At 45.1% G+C, this 22397-nt stretch overlaps 1 protein-coding gene across 4 annotated transcripts in view; it reads left to right on the forward strand.

Annotated features, from left to right (window-relative positions):
* PHACTR4 (phosphatase and actin regulator 4) overlaps positions 1 to 22397 on the forward strand; it is a 133291-nt gene that overhangs the window by 89355 nt on the left and 21539 nt on the right. For 3 of the 4 annotated variants that reach the window (XM_075335926.1, XM_075335929.1, XM_075335928.1), the window contains 4 exons: positions 9137 to 9289; positions 12613 to 12699; positions 14376 to 14483; positions 14609 to 14929. In XM_075335926.1, the coding sequence (XP_075192041.1) occupies positions 9137 to 9289; positions 12613 to 12699; positions 14376 to 14483; positions 14609 to 14929 (669 nt within the window). The remainder of the gene's footprint in view (positions 1 to 9136; positions 9290 to 12612; positions 12700 to 14375; positions 14484 to 14608; positions 14930 to 22397) is intronic. The other variant, XM_075335927.1, reaches the window with a different exon arrangement.

Raw genomic sequence — 22397 nt, forward strand, 5'->3', positions numbered from 1 at the left:
CCTGTGCAAATTAGTTTGGAAGGTGTGTCCAAATAAAGGCAAGACTACTTAAGAAGGCTGTTCCACATTATTAAGCAGCCTACATTTTTTGCCAAAATGTGAAAGAAAAAGGATGTGTCGGCTGCTGAGAAGCAACAAATTGTGGAGTATTTAGGTCAAGGCATGACTACAATCAACATTGCCAAGACACTTCATCGTGATCATCGCACAATCAAGAAGTATGTTGCTGATTCACAGCACTTATAGTCCAAAAAAGTGGTGACCGGTTCCCTTTAATACTGTGTATTGCCCCCTCTAACATCAATGGTATCTTAAAGTCTCCAGTTCCTGTAAATTCCTTAGCTTTCTTGCATGAACTGCGCACTTGAGTTCTCCCCAGAGTGGCTCAATGATATTGAGCTCAGGAGACTGAAATGGCCACTCCAGAACCTTCACTTTGTTCTGCTGAAGCCAATGACCGGTCGACTTGGCCTTGTGTTTTGGATCGTTGTCCTGTTTGAATGTCCAAGTACGTCCCATGAGTAGCTTCCGAGCTGATGAGTGCAAACTTGCCTCCAGTATTTGCGGATAACATGCTGCATTCATCTTTTCTTCAACATTGATCAATTTACCTGTGTCTTTATACCTTACACATCCTCACATCATCAGCGATCCACCTCCGTGCTTCACAGTATAAATGGTGTTCCTTTCATCATAGGCCTTGTTGACACCTCTCCAAATGTAACGTTTATGGTTGTGGCGAAAAAATTCGATTTTGGTCTCATCGCTCCAAATTACCTTGTTACAGAAGTTTGGAGGCTTGTCTCTGTGCTGTTTGTGTATTGTAGGCAAGATACTTTGTGGCATTTGCGCAGCAATGACTTTCTTGTAGCGACTAGACCATGCAAGTGTCTCCTTATTGTGCATCTTGAAACAGCCATACCCAAGTTTTCAGTGAGACATCTATTTCAGCTGATGTTATTTGTGGGTTTTTCTTTGCATCACAAACCATTTTCATGGCAGTTGAGGCTGAAATGTTTGTTGGTCTACCTGATCATGGTTTGGTTTTTACAGAGTCCCTGATTATCCATTTTTAAATCAGTTTGAACACTGCTGACTGGCATTATCAATTCTTTTTGATATCTTTTTGTATCCCTTTCCTGTTTTATACAGTTCAACTATCTTTCCCTGTAGATCAGTTGACAATTCTTTTACTCACTATCCAGAAACGTCAGTGAGTGGCTGGATGAAAGAGGCAAGAGTCTGTCTGGATCCCAGAAACTCACTTAGCTTTTACGCACACACACTGATAACTAGCAAACAGGTCACAGGTGAGGATGTTACCTTTTAATAGCCATTCAAACCCATTTGTGTCAACTTCTGTGCATGTTATCAGACCAAAATCACCAGGGTATGTGAACTTTTCATCAGGGTCATTTAGATGTTTTTGGTTGTCATTATGATTTAAAAATAGAAAACACAGTAATCTGACAATAAATGGCTTCAACTAACCACTAACCTTGAATGGGGAAAAAAGATTGTGATATTCATATTCAGAAAACAAAAAATCTGCAGGAGTATGTACACTTTTGAGCACAACTGTTTACCGTATTTTTCGGACTATAAGACGCACCCTGGTTTTAGAGGAGAAAAATAGGAAAATAAAATTTTAAGCAAAAAATGTGGTCATGACACACTATGGTGTCATAAAATCTTATGGGGCGAGGATCTGCTGCTGCCACTATTATGGGGGGGGGGGGGTGGTAGTAATGTCCCCAAATTCTCTACTAAGGTACCCCATCTTGGTAATGATCCTCCTGCCTTGTATGTAATCCCCATCCGTGTGTGTGTGTATACGTATATATAGATATAGATACCTATATCCCTCATCCTGGTATAGCCGCCATCCTGCTATATACCGCCATCCTGGTATAGCCGTCATCCTGCTATATGCCCTCATCCTGTTATATACCTCCTTCCTGCTATATACCCCCATCCTGCTCATATTATACCCCCATCGTGGTATATGCCCTCATCCTGATAAATACCCTCATCCTGGTATATGGCCTGCATCCTGTGGCACACAAATAAAATAAACGTTTATACTCCTTTCCTCACACCAGCGGCATCGCGATGTCCTCCTGTCTGCCGGCCCGCTGATGTGTGTGGAGACTAGCGGTGCGCACAGCGATGACGTTATCGCTGTGCGCACTCTCCACAAACAGCGGGCTGGCAGACCGGAGGACATCGCGATGCTGAAGGAAACAGTGATGGGTGAGTATACCGTACTTATTCACTGCCCCCCACGCTGATGATGATGATGCGCAGGGAGCAGTGAATACAGCCGCACATGATCACTCCAGGCTGTAGTTGCCAGGGATCATCACACACACACACACCCCGCCCACCTGTCAGCGCCGGCTTCAGCACTGAGAAATGATGGGCAGAAGGATGCGTGCATATGAAATGAGCGGGCCCAGGTGGTCACGGCAGGCACTGCTACAGCCTACGCATGTTGCCGATGACCCGCTCCACCGCAGCACCCCTATTCCCCGCAGCCATGCCCTACATTCAGACTATAAGACACACCCCGCACTTTCCCTCAACATTTGGGGGGGAAAAAGTGCGTCTTATAGTCTGGAAAATACGGTATGCTAGTATGCTACAAAATGAGTTACCTTGTACACTTGAATACTATGGGTATGCAAATGACAACATTGTTCCAGCAGGACAACAACCTGAAGCATACGTTGAGATTGGCAAAGAAATGGTTCAATGACCATGAATTAGTCACTGGATTGGCCCCCAAAGTCCCCGTATCGGAACCCAATTAAACAATTGTGGGTAGAGATGAAGAGAAGCTGTATACATACCAAAGTGAGTTGATCAGTATGCACCAACATTGTGAATGTGTAGATACTTTGGATCAGATTTTGGTCGAGACTTGCTTGACTCTGATCTAAAGCATGCCCAGAAGGATTCTGACAGTGTTGAAAGCCAAAGGATATTTAAAAAAATACTAATATAATAAAAATTTAAATTTTAGATTTTTTTTCTTTTAGGAGCAAAACATTATCAATGTAGTGACATGACAAGAATCTGCATAACTAATCATATACATAAATTTGACCTACAAATTTAGCATAAGATGATTGCCTATAAAATGAAGGTAGTCTCATGCTCAAAGCTGTCATGAATTGTGAGATATGGACCCTGAAAGTCAGAAGTTGAAAACATTGTTACCTGTGTGTGTGTGTGTGTGTGTGTGTGTGTGTGTGTGTTTATGTTTATGTATACCAGTATTCAATTTGTGTGTGTATCTGCTGATATTCAATGACATCAATTTCTCTATATTTTCATTGTTCTATTTAATAAGCACCTGTCTGTTATCTGCAGTGCAATACTCAAGCCTCATGCTTTACACCCAGAAATTACTTGCTTTTCCGGATTTAATATTATTATATTCATCAGACTGGGTATTGCAGGGTTAAATCCCTTAATTAAGTGCTGTACACTCCCTGCATTGTGTAACACATTGTGACAGGTTTCCACACAAAGGCAGCTATCCAGCTTGTGCTATCAAGTACATGATGCAGTTATTTGTAGAGGCATCTATTGACTGAAGGTATGCAAGTAAACCAAACCATGCCAGTCAAGTATTACATGGCTACTCTCTGCCGCATGATGTTGTAATGAGTGATTCACTACTAACATTTAAGCAGAGCCTGGATGCCTTTCTTGAAAAATTTAATATTACCAGTTATGTATATTAGATTTTATGACAGGGTATTGATCCAGGGAACTAGTCTGATTGCCGGATGTGGAGTCAGGAAGGAAATTTTTTCCCCATTGGAACTTGTTTGCCACATTGGGGTTTTTTTTGCCTTCCTCTGGATTAACATATTAGGCTACAGGTTGAACTAGATGGACTTATAGTTTTTAAGGTTGAAGGGAGACTCTGATACTATGATTTCCATTTTCATAAATGGGTATTGTCAGATAGTGCTTTTAAATAGAAAGTTGGTTTACACTTTACTGTTTTTTATTTTGTTGTTTTTTGGGGGTTTTTTTTTTTGTTTTTTAATGTTCAGCCATTCTGGACACTTTTTTTTTTTTTTTTTTGAATAACCGCTTGTGGCTTTTAAAAGGGTTGTCCAGTACTCTTAGGGTACCGTCACTTTAGCAACGCTCCAGCGATCCCACCAGCGATCTGACCTGGTTAAGATCGCTGGTGCGTCGCTGGTGAGCTGTCAATCAGGCAGATCTCACCAGCGACCAGTGACCAGCCCCCAGCCAGCAGCCATGCGTGGAAGCGATGCTGCGCTTGGTAACTAAGGTAAATATCGGGTAACCAAGCAAAGCACTTCCCTTGGTTACCCGATATTTACCTTGGTTACCAGTGCACACCGCTTAGCGCTGGCTCCCTGCACTCCTAGCCAGAGTACACATCGGGTTAATAAGCAAACCGCTTTGCTTATTTACCCGATGTGTACTCCGGCTACGTGTGCAGGGAGCCGGCACTGGCAGCCTGAGAGCGGCAGACACTAGTAACCAAGGTAAATATCAGGTAACCAAGCAAAAGGCTTCGCTTGGTTACCTGATATTTACCTTGGTTACAGCTTACCGCCGGTTCCCTGTACATTCAGATCGTTGCTCTCTCGCTGTGAAACACAGCGATGTGTGCTTCACAGCGGGAGAGCAACGTCCAAAAAATGAACCAGAGCAGTGTGTAATGAGCAGCGATTTCACAGCAGGGGCCAGATCGCTGCTCAGTGTCACACACAGCGAGATAGCTAATGAGGTCACTGTTGCGTCACAAAAACCGTGACTCAGCAGCGATCTCGCTATGTGAGAAGTACCCCTTATATTGATGTCCTATCCTAAGGACAGGCCATCAATGTTTGATTGGCCTGGGTCCAACACCCAGCACCCCCACTAATCAGCTGTTTTCGGTCCCGGCAGCAGCAGGCACCCGGAAATGCTCAGTTTCGGCACTTCTCCGTCTTCTGATATCGGCCACTGCCATGTACTGCACATCCCCCTCCTATTGATCTGAATGGCAGGTGGATGTGCAGTACCCAGCTGTAGCCACTATCAGAAAACGGAGCAGCTCCAGAATTGAGCATTTCCGGCTGCCTGCTACCGCCGCTGGGACCGACAACAGCTGATTGGCGGGGGATGCGGGTTGTTGGTCCCTTGCCGATCAGACATTGATGATCTATCCTAAGGATTGGCCATCAGTATGAAAGCAGGGGACAACCTCTTTAAAGGGAACCTGTCATCAGAATTTTTGCTATTAACCCCTTCACGACCACGGACTGATATATCCATCATGGAGCGTGTCCCGTTAAGCCCCGCCCCCTGCCGCGGGCAGGCGGTGTTGATCGGCACACATATCAGCTGTTTTCAACAGCTGACGTGTGCCTGCATGTTACGAGTGGAATCGCATTCCACCCGTAACCTTAACCCCTTACATCTCGCTGCCAAAGTCTGGCAGCGAGATGTATATACGCGTAGTGAAGATTTTCACTTACCGCCGCCCCCACCGGAAGTCACGTGAGTGATCACGTGACTTTCGGTGGTTGCCATCGTAGCACAGGGTCATGTGCTGACGCCTGCAGCCATGATGTTTCACTTTCGTTTTCCCTTGGCCCGGAGCAGAGGGAAACAGGAAGTGACTGTATCTGCTGTTTACAGCTGTATAGCTGTGATTAGCAGATAGATAAGAGCGATCGGATTGCTGATCTCTATAGCCCCCTAGGGGGACTAGTAAAATTTAAAGAAAAAAGTAAAAAAAAAAAGTTTTAAAAAAACCCCTAAAAGTTCAAATCACCCCCCTTTCCCCCCATTGAAAATTAAAGGGTTAAAAAATAAATAAATATACACATATTTGATATCGCCGCGTTCAGAAATGCCCGATCTATCAAAATATAAAATCAATTAATCTGATTGGAATTTTTTTGTCACTATGCCGTTTACCAAACGCCAAAATTATGTTTTTTTGGTCGCTGCAAGTTTTACGCAAAATGCAATAACAGGCGATCAAAACGTAGCATCTGTGGAAAAATGGTACCATTTAGAAATGTCAGCTCAAGATGCAAAAAATAAGCTGTCACTGAGCCATAGATCCCAAAAAATGAGAACTCTACGGGTTTCGGAAAATGGCTCAAAACGTACGCCACTTTTATTGGACAAGCTTGTGAATTTTTTTTAACCCCTTAGATACAAGTAAACCTATACATGTTTGGTGTCTATGGTTTTTGCCGCATCCGGCCGCCATAGGCATGCATTGAAAAATGCGCCGCATTGGCCGGATGAGGCGCGATGCGGTTTTTTTTTTTGCCGCACGAAAAAACGTGCCAGGCAACGTTCCATCCGGCCGCCGCATCGGCTAAATCTGCCGCATGTGGCAAAAACCGGATGGAACGCAATGCCATGCGGCACTAATTAAAGTCTATGCAGGAAAAACGTAACCGGCAGCAAAAAAAAAGTTGCGATTTTCCTGCAAAGTGCCGGATTGTGCCGCATTGCAGAAACCGGAGGTGTGAAAGCAGCCTAACCCATCAGAGCCAGAAATGAGGATGTACTGCTAGAGCACGATAAAAGGTAATATTGCTGAAATAACATAATAGATATGTGGAGAGGCACATATCAGCAAGATTTATGAGAGAAAAAAAAAATCCGTTTTGGTAACTGGACAACTTCTTTAATGGTCTGGCCAAGTATAGCAAGATCATTTTCAAATTGATATTTTTGTATGACCCCAATGAGGTTCTAAATATCCAAATGGCGCTTCACAGAAACGTTTCCCCACCCCTGCCTTAGGGGCTCTGCAAATGTGATATTGAGAGTAAAAATCAATCCAGCACAATTCACACTCCCAAAGCCAATGGCGCCCCTGTTTTGAAGGTGTGCTGTTCTGGGCAGAAATTGGTAACAAATTGTGGACTGTATCTTCTCCAATTATTCCTTCTGAAAATGAGAAAAAAGGGCTAATTCTATATTTTAATGGGAAAAAAAGTGCCATCTGAGGTAACGTGGTGTGTATTAACTGCACATTTCAGTGTGATGTGTCTTATCTTATTTTCTATTTTGAGTCACATTTTATGCATTTGAAGAAAAAAAAAATGATGCAAAATTTCATAAAGGTGACTATATACATAGCGCTAAGTGGCAGTTTCACAATGTGTAAGTGTTTTCATTTCAAAAGATATTTAAGTATTGGGGTTCAATATGAGCTATTCACTTATTTTAATCTAGTTTAGATTTTATTTGTTCATGTCATAAGTACATAAATTGTGATGGCTAGCAGCGGAGCAAGTTGTAAAAAAAAGCCCTAACGTCAACAGGCTTAATTCTGTCATTACAAAAAGATTGCTGCAGCTTTTTCTCCATGGAGTGCATTGTGAACAGGAGCTCTCTCCGGGTGGAGGGGAGGGTGTTTTCAGGAAGCCTGTCCGTTTTCATCATTGAACTAATGTCATGGGAGTGCAGTAATAACCATGTCCTTGTTGACATCAGGCATTGACGTGCCTTGTATAAGCATTGCGGTATTTTGCAGCGGTAAATAGTAATGGCTGTAACACCGGGTCCCGCGCCTCCTCTTTCGGCCATCTTTGTCCTCCTTCTGAAGCTAGTGTGGATGACATGTCCTACGTCATGCGCACAGGCTGGCATTGAGATCCGGCGCAGGCGCACTTTCATCTGCCTCAAGTATGGCAGATCAGTATTGTAGTGCGCATGCGTGGGACCTCAATGTCAGCCTGTGTGCATATATCAAATGAATTCACTGCACTCAATAGTTGTGATGCAAATTGAAATTTTTTTTATTTAACCTTTGTCCGGCTGAATAGGTACAATTGTAACTATTCCGTTTTAAAATTGCAATACATTTTTTTTTTCCAAAAGCCGTAGAGGGCTGAAATTTCGTGACATCTCTGCAGTTTTGGTCCAGAATATATTGCCCAAATTTCAATAAAATATCTCCACCCCCTTCCTAGATAAGGGGTCGCTGTTAACGTTGTAAAATTATGCAGCCTTTCGAAGGTTAACAAAGAAACACGACAGACGTTTCGACCCACCCAGGTCTTAATCAAAAGTTGCTGTACAGTGGGTGACTGGAGGGTGAAAGATGAGGTGCACTGTAGCACTGGTGTATAGGAGATGATGCCTTGCGGATAATGTACAGGGTATGCAAGCGCATCAGCGCTGTTGCTGGTTGTATCTTGTATCCTGTGTGCATGACGTAGGATGCATCATCCACACTAGCTTCAGAAGAAGGACTAAGATGGCTGAAAGAGGAGGCGCGGGACCCGGAGAATGGAGACACCCATCCAACCAGTCTGCTCCACACCGACCGTTAGGTAAGTATTATGAACATCCGGTGACCGGTTCCCTTTAAGGGCTGCTTATCAGTGGGTGTGGCAATCTTATACTGATAACCTGTTCATAAGATGTCATCAGTATAATACCAGCACATCTTATGGGATGGATCATCATTATAAATGTAGCGGAGCAGCCCTTTAACATTTTGTTTTCCAGTTTGAGCTGTGTGAGGGCTTTTTTTGTGTGGAGAAGTTGTAGTTTGCATTGAAACACTTTGTATTGACACCATGACAGCAGTGGGATGACAGAGGGCTCCCCATCTGTTTAACCCTGGGATACTCCAATTGCTAGTGATATCGGAATAAAAACAATAGTGGGGCTTATTTTATTAGCGCTATTTTATTTTTAAGAACCGGATATGCTCGATAAAGGCACTGTACATTAAAGGAGCGGTCTGGTCTAGAATGAAAAGTCTGCAATCGCTCTGTGTGACCGCAGACTTGTGAATCCTCCCAACGCATGCATCGTACACTGTGAGGATTCGTCGGTGGGAACGGCAGTCAGGTATGCTATATGCATACTCCCATCCAGAGCCCGACTAGGGGCGTAGCTTTGCTTAATACAACTGCATTGAGATAGTCTGCGCCCACTAGCGCGTTCTAGCCAGAAGTACGCTAATCACCTACTTTCCTGACACAATGGGGAATCCTCGACACTCAAAGTGAATGCAGACTTTCACCTAAGGTGAAGATGTACTTTAGAAACCGTGTTTTTATTAATGCACATAAAAATAGTTATTTAGGTTTATGTTGTATTTTTCTCTACTTTATAGCTGAGGAGGGGGATCCTCCTATGGTGCCCCCAGCTCCACCGACTCCACCCACCAAAAGAAAGAGCAAGTTCTCTGGGATAGGAAAGTTCTTCAAACCTTGGAAATGGAGGAAGAGGAAGAGCAGTGATACCTTTCGCGAGACTTCAGAAGGTAGTTGTAAAAGTGCATAGATTACGTATTGTATTATCACAAACATGCAGTTTTTAAGGAGTGTCCTAATGATGTAACGTAATACAGCATGCCATAGCAAGAAGCTACATTCATGTTTTGGTAATAACACACCTATGGGACCCTGCCACTACCTAAAATGCAGGCCTGGATGGTACTTTGCATTGCATAGAACACCAGGTCGTTGAAAATATGAATTAATTAGTCTCTGTCTTGATCTGTCTCCCAACCTTTCACAGTTACCATTGCCATTACAGTGCCTTGAAAAAGTATTCATAGCTTGTGAACTTTCCACATTTTTTTCATGTTAAACTACATTTAGGTTTGTGGGTGTATTGGGTTTTTATGATATACCAACACAAAGTATATCCGTATGAAAAATGTGATGTGTTCAGACCCCTGAGTCAATTCTTTGGCTATGTTCACACACTGCATCTTTTACTGCGTTTTTTGGTGCATTTTTGAGGTCACAAATATGCAGCTAAATGCATGTATTTCCTTCCCGCAACAAAGTATGAGATTTCTATTTTGCTGTCCACACGGCATCTTTTTTTTGGCTACATCTTGGCTGCGGTTTTGAAGATGCAGCACGTCGATTCTTTTTTATGCGTTTTTGCTACGGGTGAGTTTTTTGTGCGTTTCCAACTTTGTGGTTAGAAAAGATGCAGTATGTGAATAGCCTAATAGGACCACCTTTCGCTGCAATTACTACTGCAGATCTTTTAAGGTATGTGTCTATCAGCTTTGCACATCCAGAGGCTCGACTTTTTGCCTAGGCTTCTGTGAAAAAAAAATAGCCTTAGGCTATGTTCACACAGGGCTTTTTTGGTTTTTTTCCAGAACAAAACTTGATCGTGCGGCATGAAATCTCCTGTGAGTCATCTGCGAATTTTCGTGCATTTTTCATCCGTTTTTTTCAGTGGTGTTTTTGCTACAGATTTGGTGCGAATTCGCTGCTTTTTTTTCTACAAAATGGGTTGTATCAATGAAAAAACGCAGCAAAGAAATGACATGCTCATTCTTTAAAAACCTGACCAAAAACACAGGTATTTGACGACAGTGAGGAAAAAAAGGTGTGTGTGTGTGTGTGTGTGTGTGTGTGTGTGTGTGTGTGTGTGTGTGTGTGTGTGTGTGTGTGTGTGTGTGTGTTTTCAGAAATCTCATAGACTTTGCTGGCACTGTAAAAAGCAGCTTTTTATCAGCATGGATTTGCATAAAACAAGGCAAATCTGCAGCTAAAAAACACAGCAAACATTACCAAAAAAGCCCTGTGTGAATATAGCCTTAGGCTGCTTTCACATCAGCGTTTTTCGGGGGTATGGACTGTGATCGGGAGGAGCGAGAGACTGACTCTGTGATGACGCCAGGCTGGTTTCTGAGCATGCTCAATAGAACTAACAGGATCCTGTCGATCATCATACCACCGTTCACAAGTGGTTGCGTGCTGTACAGTCAGGATCCGGTGACATGCAGTATTTGGACGCACTTCAAAAACTCAACAAGTAGTACTTTGTAAACAAGGTAAAAAAATGCAAATCAACGAATCCGCTATATGAAGCATGCAAACGCATCTTAATGCTATTCCATTGAAAATGCATTTAAATTATAGCGCATTTGTAAAGGATCCGGTCAGATGCATTTTACGTTTTATTGATGTCCGTCAGAAAAAAGCTGATGTGAAAGCAGCCTTGCCTGGAAGATTGGATGAAGGCGTTTGTGAACAGCAGTTTTCAAGTCTTATTGCAAATTCTCAGTGGGATTTAGGTCTTTGACTGCAAACACATGAATATGCAGTATGTTTGGGGTCATTGTCCTGCTGGGAGGGGAACCTATGTCCCAGTCTCATGTTCTTTTGCAGCGCTTAGCAGATTTTCCTTCAGGATTGCCCTGTATTTAGCTTAATGTTCCCATCAACGCTGACCAGCTTACCTGTCCCTGCTGTGTAAAAGCCTCTCCACAGAATGATGCTGCCCCCACCATGTCTGACGGTGAAGGTAGTGTTTTCAGGATGATGTGTAGTGTTAGTTTTCCACCACACATAGCGTTTTGTATTCATCCCAAAATGTTTTACTTTGGTCTCGTTTTTCCAGAGCACCTTTTTCAACATAGCTGTGTAACCAGATGGCTTTTTGCAAACTGCAAAAATAACTTTTTACGGCTTGCTTTAAAAATTGGATTTCTTCTTGCCACTCTTCCATAAAGGCCAGACTTGTGGAGTATGTGATTAATAGTGTTCTCCTACCTGAGCTGTGTATCTCCGCATCTCCTCCAGAGTGACCATCAGCCTCTTGGCTGCTTCTCTAATTAGCGTTCTCTTTGCTTGGGATGTCAATTTAAGTGACCGGCCATGTCTTGGTAGGTTTGCAGTTGTGCCATACTACTTCCATTTTTAGATTACCATGAGATGGTCAGTGCTTAGACAATTTTTTTATAACTTAATTTTTCTTCACTCTTCTCCACAACCTTTTCCCTGACCTGTCTGGTGTGTTCTTTTGGTTTTGATGATGCTGGTTGATACTTAATGTCCTCAAACAAACCTATGAGGCCTTCACAGAACAGGCAAACTCTAATGTGACTTCTGGAGGCAAATGGTCGCTCAGGATTTCAATTAAAGCCATCAGACTAGAGGGGGCTGAATAAAAAAGTCACAATTTTCATAATTTATATTTTTAAAATATTTAGAAAAGAATTTATAATTTCTTTTTACACTAGGCAAGTATTTGCTACTTTTGTGTTGGCATTTCACATAAAATCACTATAAAATACATTTGTTTGTGGGTTTAATGTAGAAAGTTCCCAGAGCTTGAATTCTTTATTGAAGGCACTATACATGTACACTCTCCTCTTCTGTGAGTTAAAAATGAATAAATATGATAAGCACTGATAATGCTAAAGAAAAATTCTTAAAGTGCGTGCTGTACGAATTTTCCGGTTTCAAGACCGGGTGGTCATGTGATTTTAAAGTATGCAATTTACATATTTCCAGCCACATTTTGGCACACCCCAACTGATTTTGGCACTGGAGAAGTGTGTGTGTGTGTGTGTGTGTGTGTGTGTGTGTGTGTGTATACGCGCGCACGTGTGATGTGAGTATTCATAAGTCTGCAGTGACTGCAGACTTGAACCCACAACTTAGACAAGCCCTTTAAAGGATTTTTTTTTTCCAGACACCATACCAAGCATTGTGCTTGGTTGGCAGTGTTGCCCCACCCATATAGATACGTTTCCTTTTGGGGGGTTTTCTATTTTTTTTTTTTTTTGTCTATTCTGCAGTAATTGTTTTTATTTCTGTTTTTGGTTCTTTAAAGTGCTAGAAAGAAAGATCTCTATGAGAAAACCCAGAGAAGAGCTGATAAAGAGAGGCGTTCTGGTGGAAGTTCCTGAAGTACCTGAAGGCAAGTAGCAAATGCATCCATTTTTTTTTTTTTTTTTTTTTTTTTTATTCAATATATCACAAAAGTGAGTACACCCCATCACTTTATTTTGTAAGTCTTTGAGTATGGGACCACACTGAATATGATTCTTTAATACAATATAGAGTAGTCACTAACAGCTTGTACAACAACGTAAATTTGGTTTGTCTGCTAAATAACTCAACACAGCCATTAATGACTAAACCGCTGGAAACCGTGAGAACCACCCCTAAGTGAAAATAGCCAAATTGTGCCCAATTAGGCATTTTCCCTCACAGATGTTATGTGACTCATTAGTGTTACAAAGTCATAGGTGTGACAAGGAAGCAGATGTGTTAAATTTGATGTTATTCCTCACACATTCACTGGGCAATGGAAGTTCAACATGGTCCAGGCTATAAGATGATTGCCAACACCCTGAAACTGAGCTGCACCATGGTGGCCAAGACCATACAGCAGTTTAACAATACAGATTCCACTCAGAACAAGCTTCGCCATAGTCGACCAAAGAAGTTGAGTTTTACTGCTCAGCATCCTGTCCGGAGGTTGTCTTTTCAAAATAGATGTATGAGTGCTGCCAGTATTGCTACAGAGGTTAAAAAGGTGGAGGTCAGCCTGTCAGTGCTCAGACCATACGCCGCACACTGCATCAAATCAAGTCTGCATGGCTGTCATCTCAGAAAGACGCTTCTAAAGATGATGCACAAAAAAGCCTGCAAACAGTTTGCTGAAGACAGACTAAGGGACGTGTGTTACTGGAACCATGTTTTGTGATCTGATGAGACCAAGATAAACTTATTTGACTCAGATGGTGTGAAGCGTGTGTGCTGGCAACCAGGTGAGGAGTACAAAAACAAGTGTGTCTTGCCTACAGTCAAGCATGGTGGTGGAATTGTCGTGGTTTGGGGCCACATGAGAGGTGCCAGCTGTGGAGAGCTACAGATCATTAAGGTAACTATGAATGCCAACTTCGACTTACTGAAACAGAGCATGATCTCCTCCCTTCGCAAACTGGGTCGCAGGACCGTTTTCCAACATAACGACCCCAAACACCCCTCCAAGAGGACTACTGCTTTGCTAAAGAAACTAGGGTTCAGATCTAGCACCTTTACCCCCATAGAGCATCTGTGAGACATCCTCAAACGGAAGGTGGAGGAGCGCAAATTCTTTAACATCTCCCAGCCCTGTGATGTCGTCATGAAGCATGGAAGATGATCCAGTGAACTTCATGCCCAAGAGAGTTAAGGCAGTGCTGGAAAATAATGGTAGCCACACAAAATATGGACACTTTTTTTTTTTTTTTTTTTGTTTGCAGTTTTTACATTGATGGCTGTCTTATTTAGAGGTCACATAAAATTTATACGGTTATAAAAGCTGTACACTGATACAGTGTAAAGTACCCAGTGTCATCCTCCAATGTTGTCCCATGAAAACAAATATAAAAAAAAAATTACAAAAATGTAAGGGAGTGTACTCACTTTTGTGATATACAGTATATGTTACTAACAGCTTAACTTTGGGAGAAGCCAATTAACTTGGATTTTGAACCCCGGTGGTACTGATAGTAATGCGTGCACTCTAAACTATGTTAGTGCTATAAATTGGACTGAAAGAAAATATAGATGCTACATAAATTTAATTGACTTTGCATTTCTCAGATACATCTGTGAAATCAGAGTCTCCTCCTTTAAGAAACGGCCATATGAGCCCAGGGCCCACAGAGTCCCGAAACGATGAAAAAAGTATGAAGAGGACCAGTCGACCAGGTAATGGTTACACCGAGCTGCCCCTCTGGTGTGGTGTGTGTTGTGTGTGTTTAGGGTTTGTTTGTTTTCAATTGGGGTGGGGGGGGTGTTTATCAGTTTGGTGCACATAACTATCTTCTTTCTAGATTCAGTAGGACCACGTCCCAATTCTCAAGTTGAATCTGCACAGGAAGTGTTAAGGGAATCTTCAAAGCAACCGCTTGCCTTACGGGAATCCTCAAAGCAGCCACTTCTTCCTCCAAAAAGACCACTTTCCACCTCAAATTCAAGTTCAGTAACTCCGGATCATAGTGAGGGAAAGCGACCAGAACAACCCCAGCCTGTGACACGACAGGTGAACACAATACCTTCACCTGCACCTAGAACCCTGCTTCCACCATCAGCGCCTAAACAACCACCTGTCCCACCGCCTAAGCCCCAGAACCGTAACAGCACCCCGTTAATGGGTAAGAGATACAAAGAATGTTGCACCTGCATGGCTCTGGCATATAACCTTTTAAAGTGTACTTCAACATGTTCCTACTGTAATGTTTATTTTATAAGAAACCATGGTCAGAAATTTAGTGCATAGTCCTATTTAGACTTTAATATATGGAAAAGTTAAAGCTATATAATCTTGTGTAATTTTCTACATCCTGCTATGAATATGGTATTTCCACCTACTATAAATTTATAGTATTTTGGAAATGTCCATGATGTTTTTCCTCTGGGGCTCATGACCTCATGACCTGGTTATTGGTACAAAAAGCCCCCCTAGTGTGTTCACATTTGGCTTCCTGCAGCTTTACTGCAGACCCACTAAAATTAGTAGATTTGTAATGGCACAGTAGAGCTCTAAACCAAAAGACAGTGACCCACTGATATGGCATATCAGAAGATTACACTGTAAACCTTTTCTTTATTTTATAGTATATTTGCTTATAAGGCTGCTTTCACATCAGCGGTTTTTGAAGGACGTAAAAAAAACGCAAAACGCATCTGACTGGATCTCTGACAAATGCGTTTGCATTGCAATGCATTTTCAATGGAATCGTGTTAGGATGCGTTCACATGCGTTATATACCGGATCTGTTCTTTTGCAATTTTTCACCTTCTTTGAAAAACGCTACTTGAGGCGTTTTTTTACCTGCGTCCAAATACTGCATGTGACTGGATCCTGGCTGTATCGCACGCAAGCGCATATGAACGCTGGTATGGAGAAAGAAAGAAAGGATCCTGTTTCCTCTACTGGGCATCCCCAGAAACCATCTGGAGATCTCTCACTGTCTCTGTTTCTCTTTTTAATAAAATTATTAAAGGGACCACATCACATTTTTAGGGACTTTGAGACCTATGTGACATAAAAAGAAAACAATTGCACCATTTTAAAACCTGCATTTCTCAAAGTGCTCAAAATCACATTTAATAATTTTATTAACCCTTTAGGTGCTTCACAGAAAGTAAAGCAATGTTGTAGGAAAAATGAAAATTTTTACTTTTGCTGAAAGATATTGCTTTAGCCTCAAATTTTGCATTTTCATAAGCGTAACAGGAGAAAATGAACTACGCAATTTGTTGTGTAATATCTTCTGAGTGCGCTGATACTCCATATTTGGTGGAATACTACTGTGTTTGGACGCACAGCAGAGCTCAAAAGGGAAGGAGCGCCATTCGACTTTTGGAGCACAAAATTGGCTGCATTCTATAGCAGATGCCTTGTTGCATTCACGGAGCCCACAATGAGCCTCCACAGTGAAAAGGTGTGGTGAGAACCTTGAACCCCCAGGTTCTTCACAGAATTTTATAATGTTGAGCCATAAAAATTAAAAAATACATGTTTCCCCCTTATTTTTCATCTTTATAAGGGTAGCAGAAGAAATTGCACCATGCAATTTGTTGTGCAATTTCTGCTAAGTGCACAGATATCCTACATGTGGTGGAAAACTACTGTTTGGGCGTACAGTTGAGCTCAGAAGGGAAGAAGCACCATTCAACCTTTGGAGTGCAGAATTGGCTGAAATGAATAGCAGACGCCATGTTGCATTTGCCGAGTCCTTGCCATGACAAAACCCTTAGAAACCCTCATGAGTAACCCCATTTTGGAAACTACACCTCAAGGACTTTATACAAGGGTGTAGTGAGCATGTTAAAGCCTACGGTGATTTACAGAATTGTGTAACGTTGGGCTGAGGAAATTAAAATTTCCCCTTTTTTTTTTTTTTTATTTATTTCAATGTTGCTTTGGGCCCCAAGTTCTTAATTTTCAAAAGGGTCACCATTGGGCTCAGAAAAAAGGGGGTTATTTGGATTTGGGAGTGCAGATTTTACTGGATTTCTTTTAGGGGGAAGCTTTGGTGCTTTTCCAAAGCCTTTATCTTACCAGTAATGTGGAAGCCCTCTATATTTCCATTGACAGATCACAGACCTGAGTGGAAACTTCTGTTTTGGGTTGGGTTTTTTTTTTTGGAAGGGGGGTATTGAAGCTTTTATTGGGAACATTTTATATGATATTTTGGATCACATTAATTCTGTGCTCTCCGTTCAACACTTACTTTGGGATTTACATCTAAATCTCCGAATGACGTGATTCAGGTGAAACTGTTGACGGAACCTTTCTATAATGAGGCAGGCAGAGATACTTTGTGATCTGATCTCTTTTTGGCAGTGTCCATCTTTTCCCCTCACCCATGACAGCACCACGTGAGAGAGGGATCCGCCCAGCAAGGACAGGAAACCATTCTGAATAAAAGGGCGGTACTTCTCCCCTTCGTCAGTTGGTTTCCTGTCCTTGATGGGAGACCCCTGTTCTGAAAACCGGCGGTAAAGAAGAAGAGAAAAGAAAAGTCGCCTACTTACCCAGCCCCGTCCGGTGTCTGGAAGAGCAGGGTGAGTCCTGTGGCACCGTTCTTCGGGGCTGGAAGCGCCGTCCACCAGCCCTTGGGGGGCCTTGGTGTCCGTGCGGGGGTGTGCGGCAGGGCCCTCCTAGGGGTCTGGACCGCCGCTCCATCCTCCCCCCTTGCGCTCCTCTGCTTGCCAGGACTTTTTGGATGCGGCGCGCTCTGGGATACGCTCAGGGCACGCCGGGTAACGGAAGCAGGCTTACGTGACGTCACCGGAAGAAGATGGCGGCGCCCCTGCTGCGGCGGCGATGTTTCAGGGCACCGCAGTGGCGATGCCGCCCCCCGTCTGGACGCCGCTGGGCGCGCGGAAGCGGGGGGGGGGAGGCACCCTAGGGGACCGGAAGGCGGAGGATCGCCGTTTCAAGGTCGGCAGCGCGGGTGCTTGTGCCTGCATCCCAGGAGGAATTCGGACAGGCGGCAGCACTCTCCGGAGCGGCGCTGGTCGTCCCGGCCACGGCAGCCTGATGAGCTAATCCTCTTGCGGCTCCACAACCTCTGCGGGCCTGTGGATGTCTGTTGAAGCCTCCAGTTCCGGTACCCTTGATCTCCTATGGTGGGTGAGTGGACTTCGTGAATGTCGCCTTCCCCTTGGATCCCTGGTGGTTCCCCCTCTTCAGTGGCTCCTAAAGCACCATGAGGAGTGTCCTCTGTGTGGTGTGCCAATATGGCCTATGGGCCTAGGGTTGAAGGCCCCTTGTGTGGGGCGTATAGGGCACGGTTCCGCTTCAGGTCTTGAATAGGCAGGAGAAGTTTACGATGTGTCTACCTTGTGCTATGGCTCATGGCAGTCGTTCTAAGATGCAGATCTTTCTTTGTAGTACCTGCGGCGGCCTCCACGGTCGGCTACACTGTCCCCTTGTCCGTCCATTCCTATAGAATGGCAGGTACACAGGGACTGATCGGTCTTGACAGCGGTCACTAACGGTGGGGGCTGGTTGCTGACAGTGCGGCACTCACTCTCCGTGCCCTGTGCGTAGGCCCGATCCTGTGTGCACGCTCGCCCTGCTGGTCTCCACTAATAGCAGGTCCGGTGCCCTTAATAGATGGTTCGATCCTTGAGTTATGTCGGTGCACTTCTAGGAGACATTGGTCTGGTGAAGGATGCAGGGGCAAATGTACTGGGCCATTTGTTGTTCCGTTTCTCAGATAGCTCTTATGGGTTAGGTGCTCTGTATGGCTGCTTGGAACCTTCGATAAGTGCGGAGCGGACGCCGCTGGCTACCTGTGAGGGTTGAGGATGTTGCGGGGGGAAGGTAGCGACCCTTCCCTGCAACCGTTATTTAGTAGCACTTGTTCTGGAACAGTGGACGCAGTTGCACCAGGAACTCTCCTCCTCAAAATGGACATGTCCCCTGGGTCCTTTGGTACCCATATAAAAAAAAAAAAAAAAGATACGACTATCTCTTCTCCGTTGCCGCTGCTGCAGGGAGCAGCGGCATTCTTGCTGAGTCGGGCTGGGAGCCTGTGGTGCGGGATTGTCTGTCTACTGTGGCCAGACTGGCATTGTGGTTGAAAGGCTGTCCAGTATGCCTGCTGCCCGAGCTTGCTTTTTCTCCAGGGACATATGACGATCTACTCCTGGGTATGTGGCTGGGAGATGCGCTGGAGAACGTATCCGCCTCCCCGCAGTTCTTCACACGGTTATGCCTTCTTTCCCAGCAGAGTGGACTCTCTGGGTGTTCTGGGGGCCCTGGGGGCGCTCTACCGTCCCAACTGGTTCCGTGACGCGCTATATCCCTGCTGGGCACTATGACATCGTGCTTACCAGGCGGCTCCATGGGGCCTGTTCCACTCCAGGGCTCCAACGGTCAATGGCCATGCTGAACGTGATGCCTGCCATCGGTTGGTCGCAGACGCTGCGTAGCTTCGGGCCTCGGACATACCAGTGTGGGTGACTGGCTGGGAAGCCCTGGTTCCATTGACACAACGAATCCTGTCTGCCTACCAAAAAAAAAAAAAAATAAGCTATTGGGTGGGACGTCATTCTCTCCTTGGAAGTCCTGAATTCCCTGCTTGGTGGGTGTCCATAGGCATCCTGTCTGTGGGGTTCCTGGCTACCTCAGCATCTGCGGGGGTCGCTGCTGGTGCTCGCCAGTACGTCTGGGGAGGATCGCCTCCAGGTGCGGATGTTCTGGGGCTGGTGGTCAGCTTCGGACGCGGCACGGCCCTCACGCCTCCTGGAGCTATGGGCTGTGGAACATACGCTAGATTCCCCTTGTTCCCCCTCCAGGGTCAGCACGTTGGTTGCTGTCGGTCCCTCAGTCTACCGTCTCCCTCCTGACTCTCCGGGGGGGGGGGGGGAGGACGGGACACCTGATCCCCATCCCTCATGCTGGCATCTTACGGTCTTTTCTGGGCAGGACGGATTCCCCCTCGGCTCTACACTTACCGGGCTTCTGAATTGCCTATGCGCATTCTCTGGTCTCATGGTCAGCTGGTGACCTTGGGTGTGTACGGTTGTGGCTTTTAATCCCGATGGGCCTTCCTGTAGTCGGCTGCTTGCCTCAGGTGCCATCGACCGCGGCGAGGGGAATGTTCCCTAAATCCGCGGATCTTTTCCGCGGTAGTGACTCTGTGGTGCAGGCGACGGAGGGGCCTGTTTCCTCCAGGCTACACTGGCTTATAGAGATGCTTGTTCCGGGGTCCCGGCAGTCCAGCCCTTGCGGTGCATACGCTTCCATTTTGTGGCCCTTCGGAATAGCCTAGGCCCTTCCCCCTGTGGTCATACTCTCGATGGTTATACCAGGGCTTGGGGAGGATCGGGCGCGGGTCCTTCTCCTAGCCCCCTTCTGGCCCACGGTGCCATGGCTCTCTCTCCTGGGGACGATGTCTGTCCCGTATCCTGGGGTTCTGCGGGGGCTTCCGGCCCTGTTCGTGCAGTCTCCGGTAGTCCTAGCACGGGAAAAGGGTTTTCATTCACTGCTTCGCACTTGAGGGGTTGTTGCTGTTATGCAAGGGTTCTTCTCTGAACCGGTCTCTACCTTACTGAAGAGCCGTGACCCGGTTACCGCTAACCTCCATGGGAGAGGTTCTCCTTATTTGCGAATGGTCCCTTGGGTAGGGTTCCTGTTCCATGTACCTGCCCCGACAACAAACAGAGCGCTGCTCATCTGAAGATCGTAATACTATATCAGTCACATGTGTGATAGTAAGATTTTCCACTTTTTTTTTTTTCAATTATTTTTTGCTTTATCAAACCCATACATACTGGGCGGGTGCTCACGACACATTAAAAAATCCCTACTGACACCATCCAAAGGACAACCTGGTGCGTTGTGGAACAATCATGATGCCATTCCCAATATACAGATATGACTATGTCTGGGTATCGAAACTTCATAGCATAGACCTCAGCTGCCTCTCACAGCATAAATAGTATGCATATGCATTTACTTCATAGTATATTTAGTCAGTCCTATTCCATGTCCGTTGGCATTCTTGCAGATGGAGTTGTCCTAGGTTTCCGTACCCACTTGGGGGTTCCTGTTCTGCCCTGGGTACCTTATCCAGTGGAAACCTGGCAGCGAACCGGTGGGTTAAATGGTTGTTTGGCTCGTGAGGTCCTGCCGGTAGTCCACCGGCGGTTCGACTTAGGGTTGGTCGCCCTCACGAGTCCTCCCCCTTGGCCCTTTTGCCGACAACTCTCCCTGGCGTTGCTGTCCTTAGTCGTTTTTGCTCGGGGCCTTGTCGTTGGCCCCCCTTTGAACCCCTGACTAAGCTTCCCTGAAGTTCCTGCCCTGTGGCCCGTATTGCTAGTCGCTTAACCTCGGCACGGCGGATCTGTGATTGCGGGCCCTGTCGGTAGTGCAGTCTTGCACTCAGGTCCTTGCGGTTAGCGTCATCTTGCGTCCGGACCCGGCGTATCTCCCGACGGTTGCTTCTCATTTCATAGACCGTAGGAAATAGTCCTGCCCTCATTCTACGGCCGTCCCACTAATGAGGGGGACCGTAGATTTCACACCCTAGATGTACGAAGGGCCCTCCTACACTATCTTTCGGTCACACAGGCAGTGGGGAAGACAGTCATTATTTATCTCCTTCAGGGTGGTACCGAGGGTCAGGGGGTATCCAAGAGTACTATCGCTAGGTGGATTAGGGAGGCCATTAGTTTGGCCTACTCCTCCTGTGGAGCGCCTGTTTCAGAGAACATCCGGGCCCATTCCACCAGAGCGGTGTCTACCTCCTGGGCTGAGCGTGCACAGGTATCTATCGACCAACTTTGTAGGGCCGCTACCTGGTCCTCACAATCTACTTTTTTCCGACACTATCGGTTGGACCTATCCTCCTCGGCTGCTCTTTCGTTTGGTAGAAGGGTGCTTGAGGCGATGGTCCCTCCCTAATGGGTTTTCTCTGGAAATCTCTCACGTGGTGCTGTCATGGGTGAGGGGAAAACACAACGGTTACTTACCGGTAGCCGGTTTTTCCAGAACCCATGACAGCACCCTTATATTCCCTCCCTTTCTCATCCTTGGTGTGCACTTTTTCGGTGTGCTTGTGAGTGTTTAGTGGTGGTGGAGTAAGTTCTAACAATTGTTGGAGGTCCTCTCATTCTCGGTAATCAACTGACGAAGGGGAGAAGTACCGCCCTTTTATTCAGAATGGTTTCCTGTCCTTGCTGGGCGGATCCATCTCTCACGTGGTGCTGTAATGGGTTCTGGAAAAACCGGCTACCGGTAAGTAACCGTTGTGTTTTCAGAAGTGCCCAAAATTGTGGTCGTTAGCACTTTTAGGAACGCTTAAAAAAAGACTTTGCCGGATCATAGGTCAGACCCAGTCCAAAGTGACTGAGTCTGCCTCATGATAATGAATGTTCTGTTGAGGGTTCCGCCTGAATCTTGTTTTTCAGAGATTTACACGTAATCTCCGGTGTAAGCGCTCTGCGTAGATCGCAGGATAAATGTGAGCCTAGTATTACTGTGGTCTTTGGGAGGCAGAATAAACAAATCAACAGCAGGTCAAGAATTTCTTTTATATATATTTTATGCCGCTGACTATTTTATTCTTCTTTTTGGTGCAATACGAGGTTTATATAGTT

This window comes from Anomaloglossus baeobatrachus, chromosome 2 (assembly GCF_048569485.1).
Source record: "Anomaloglossus baeobatrachus isolate aAnoBae1 chromosome 2, aAnoBae1.hap1, whole genome shotgun sequence".
Lineage (NCBI taxonomy): Eukaryota > Metazoa > Chordata > Amphibia > Anura > Aromobatidae > Anomaloglossus > Anomaloglossus baeobatrachus.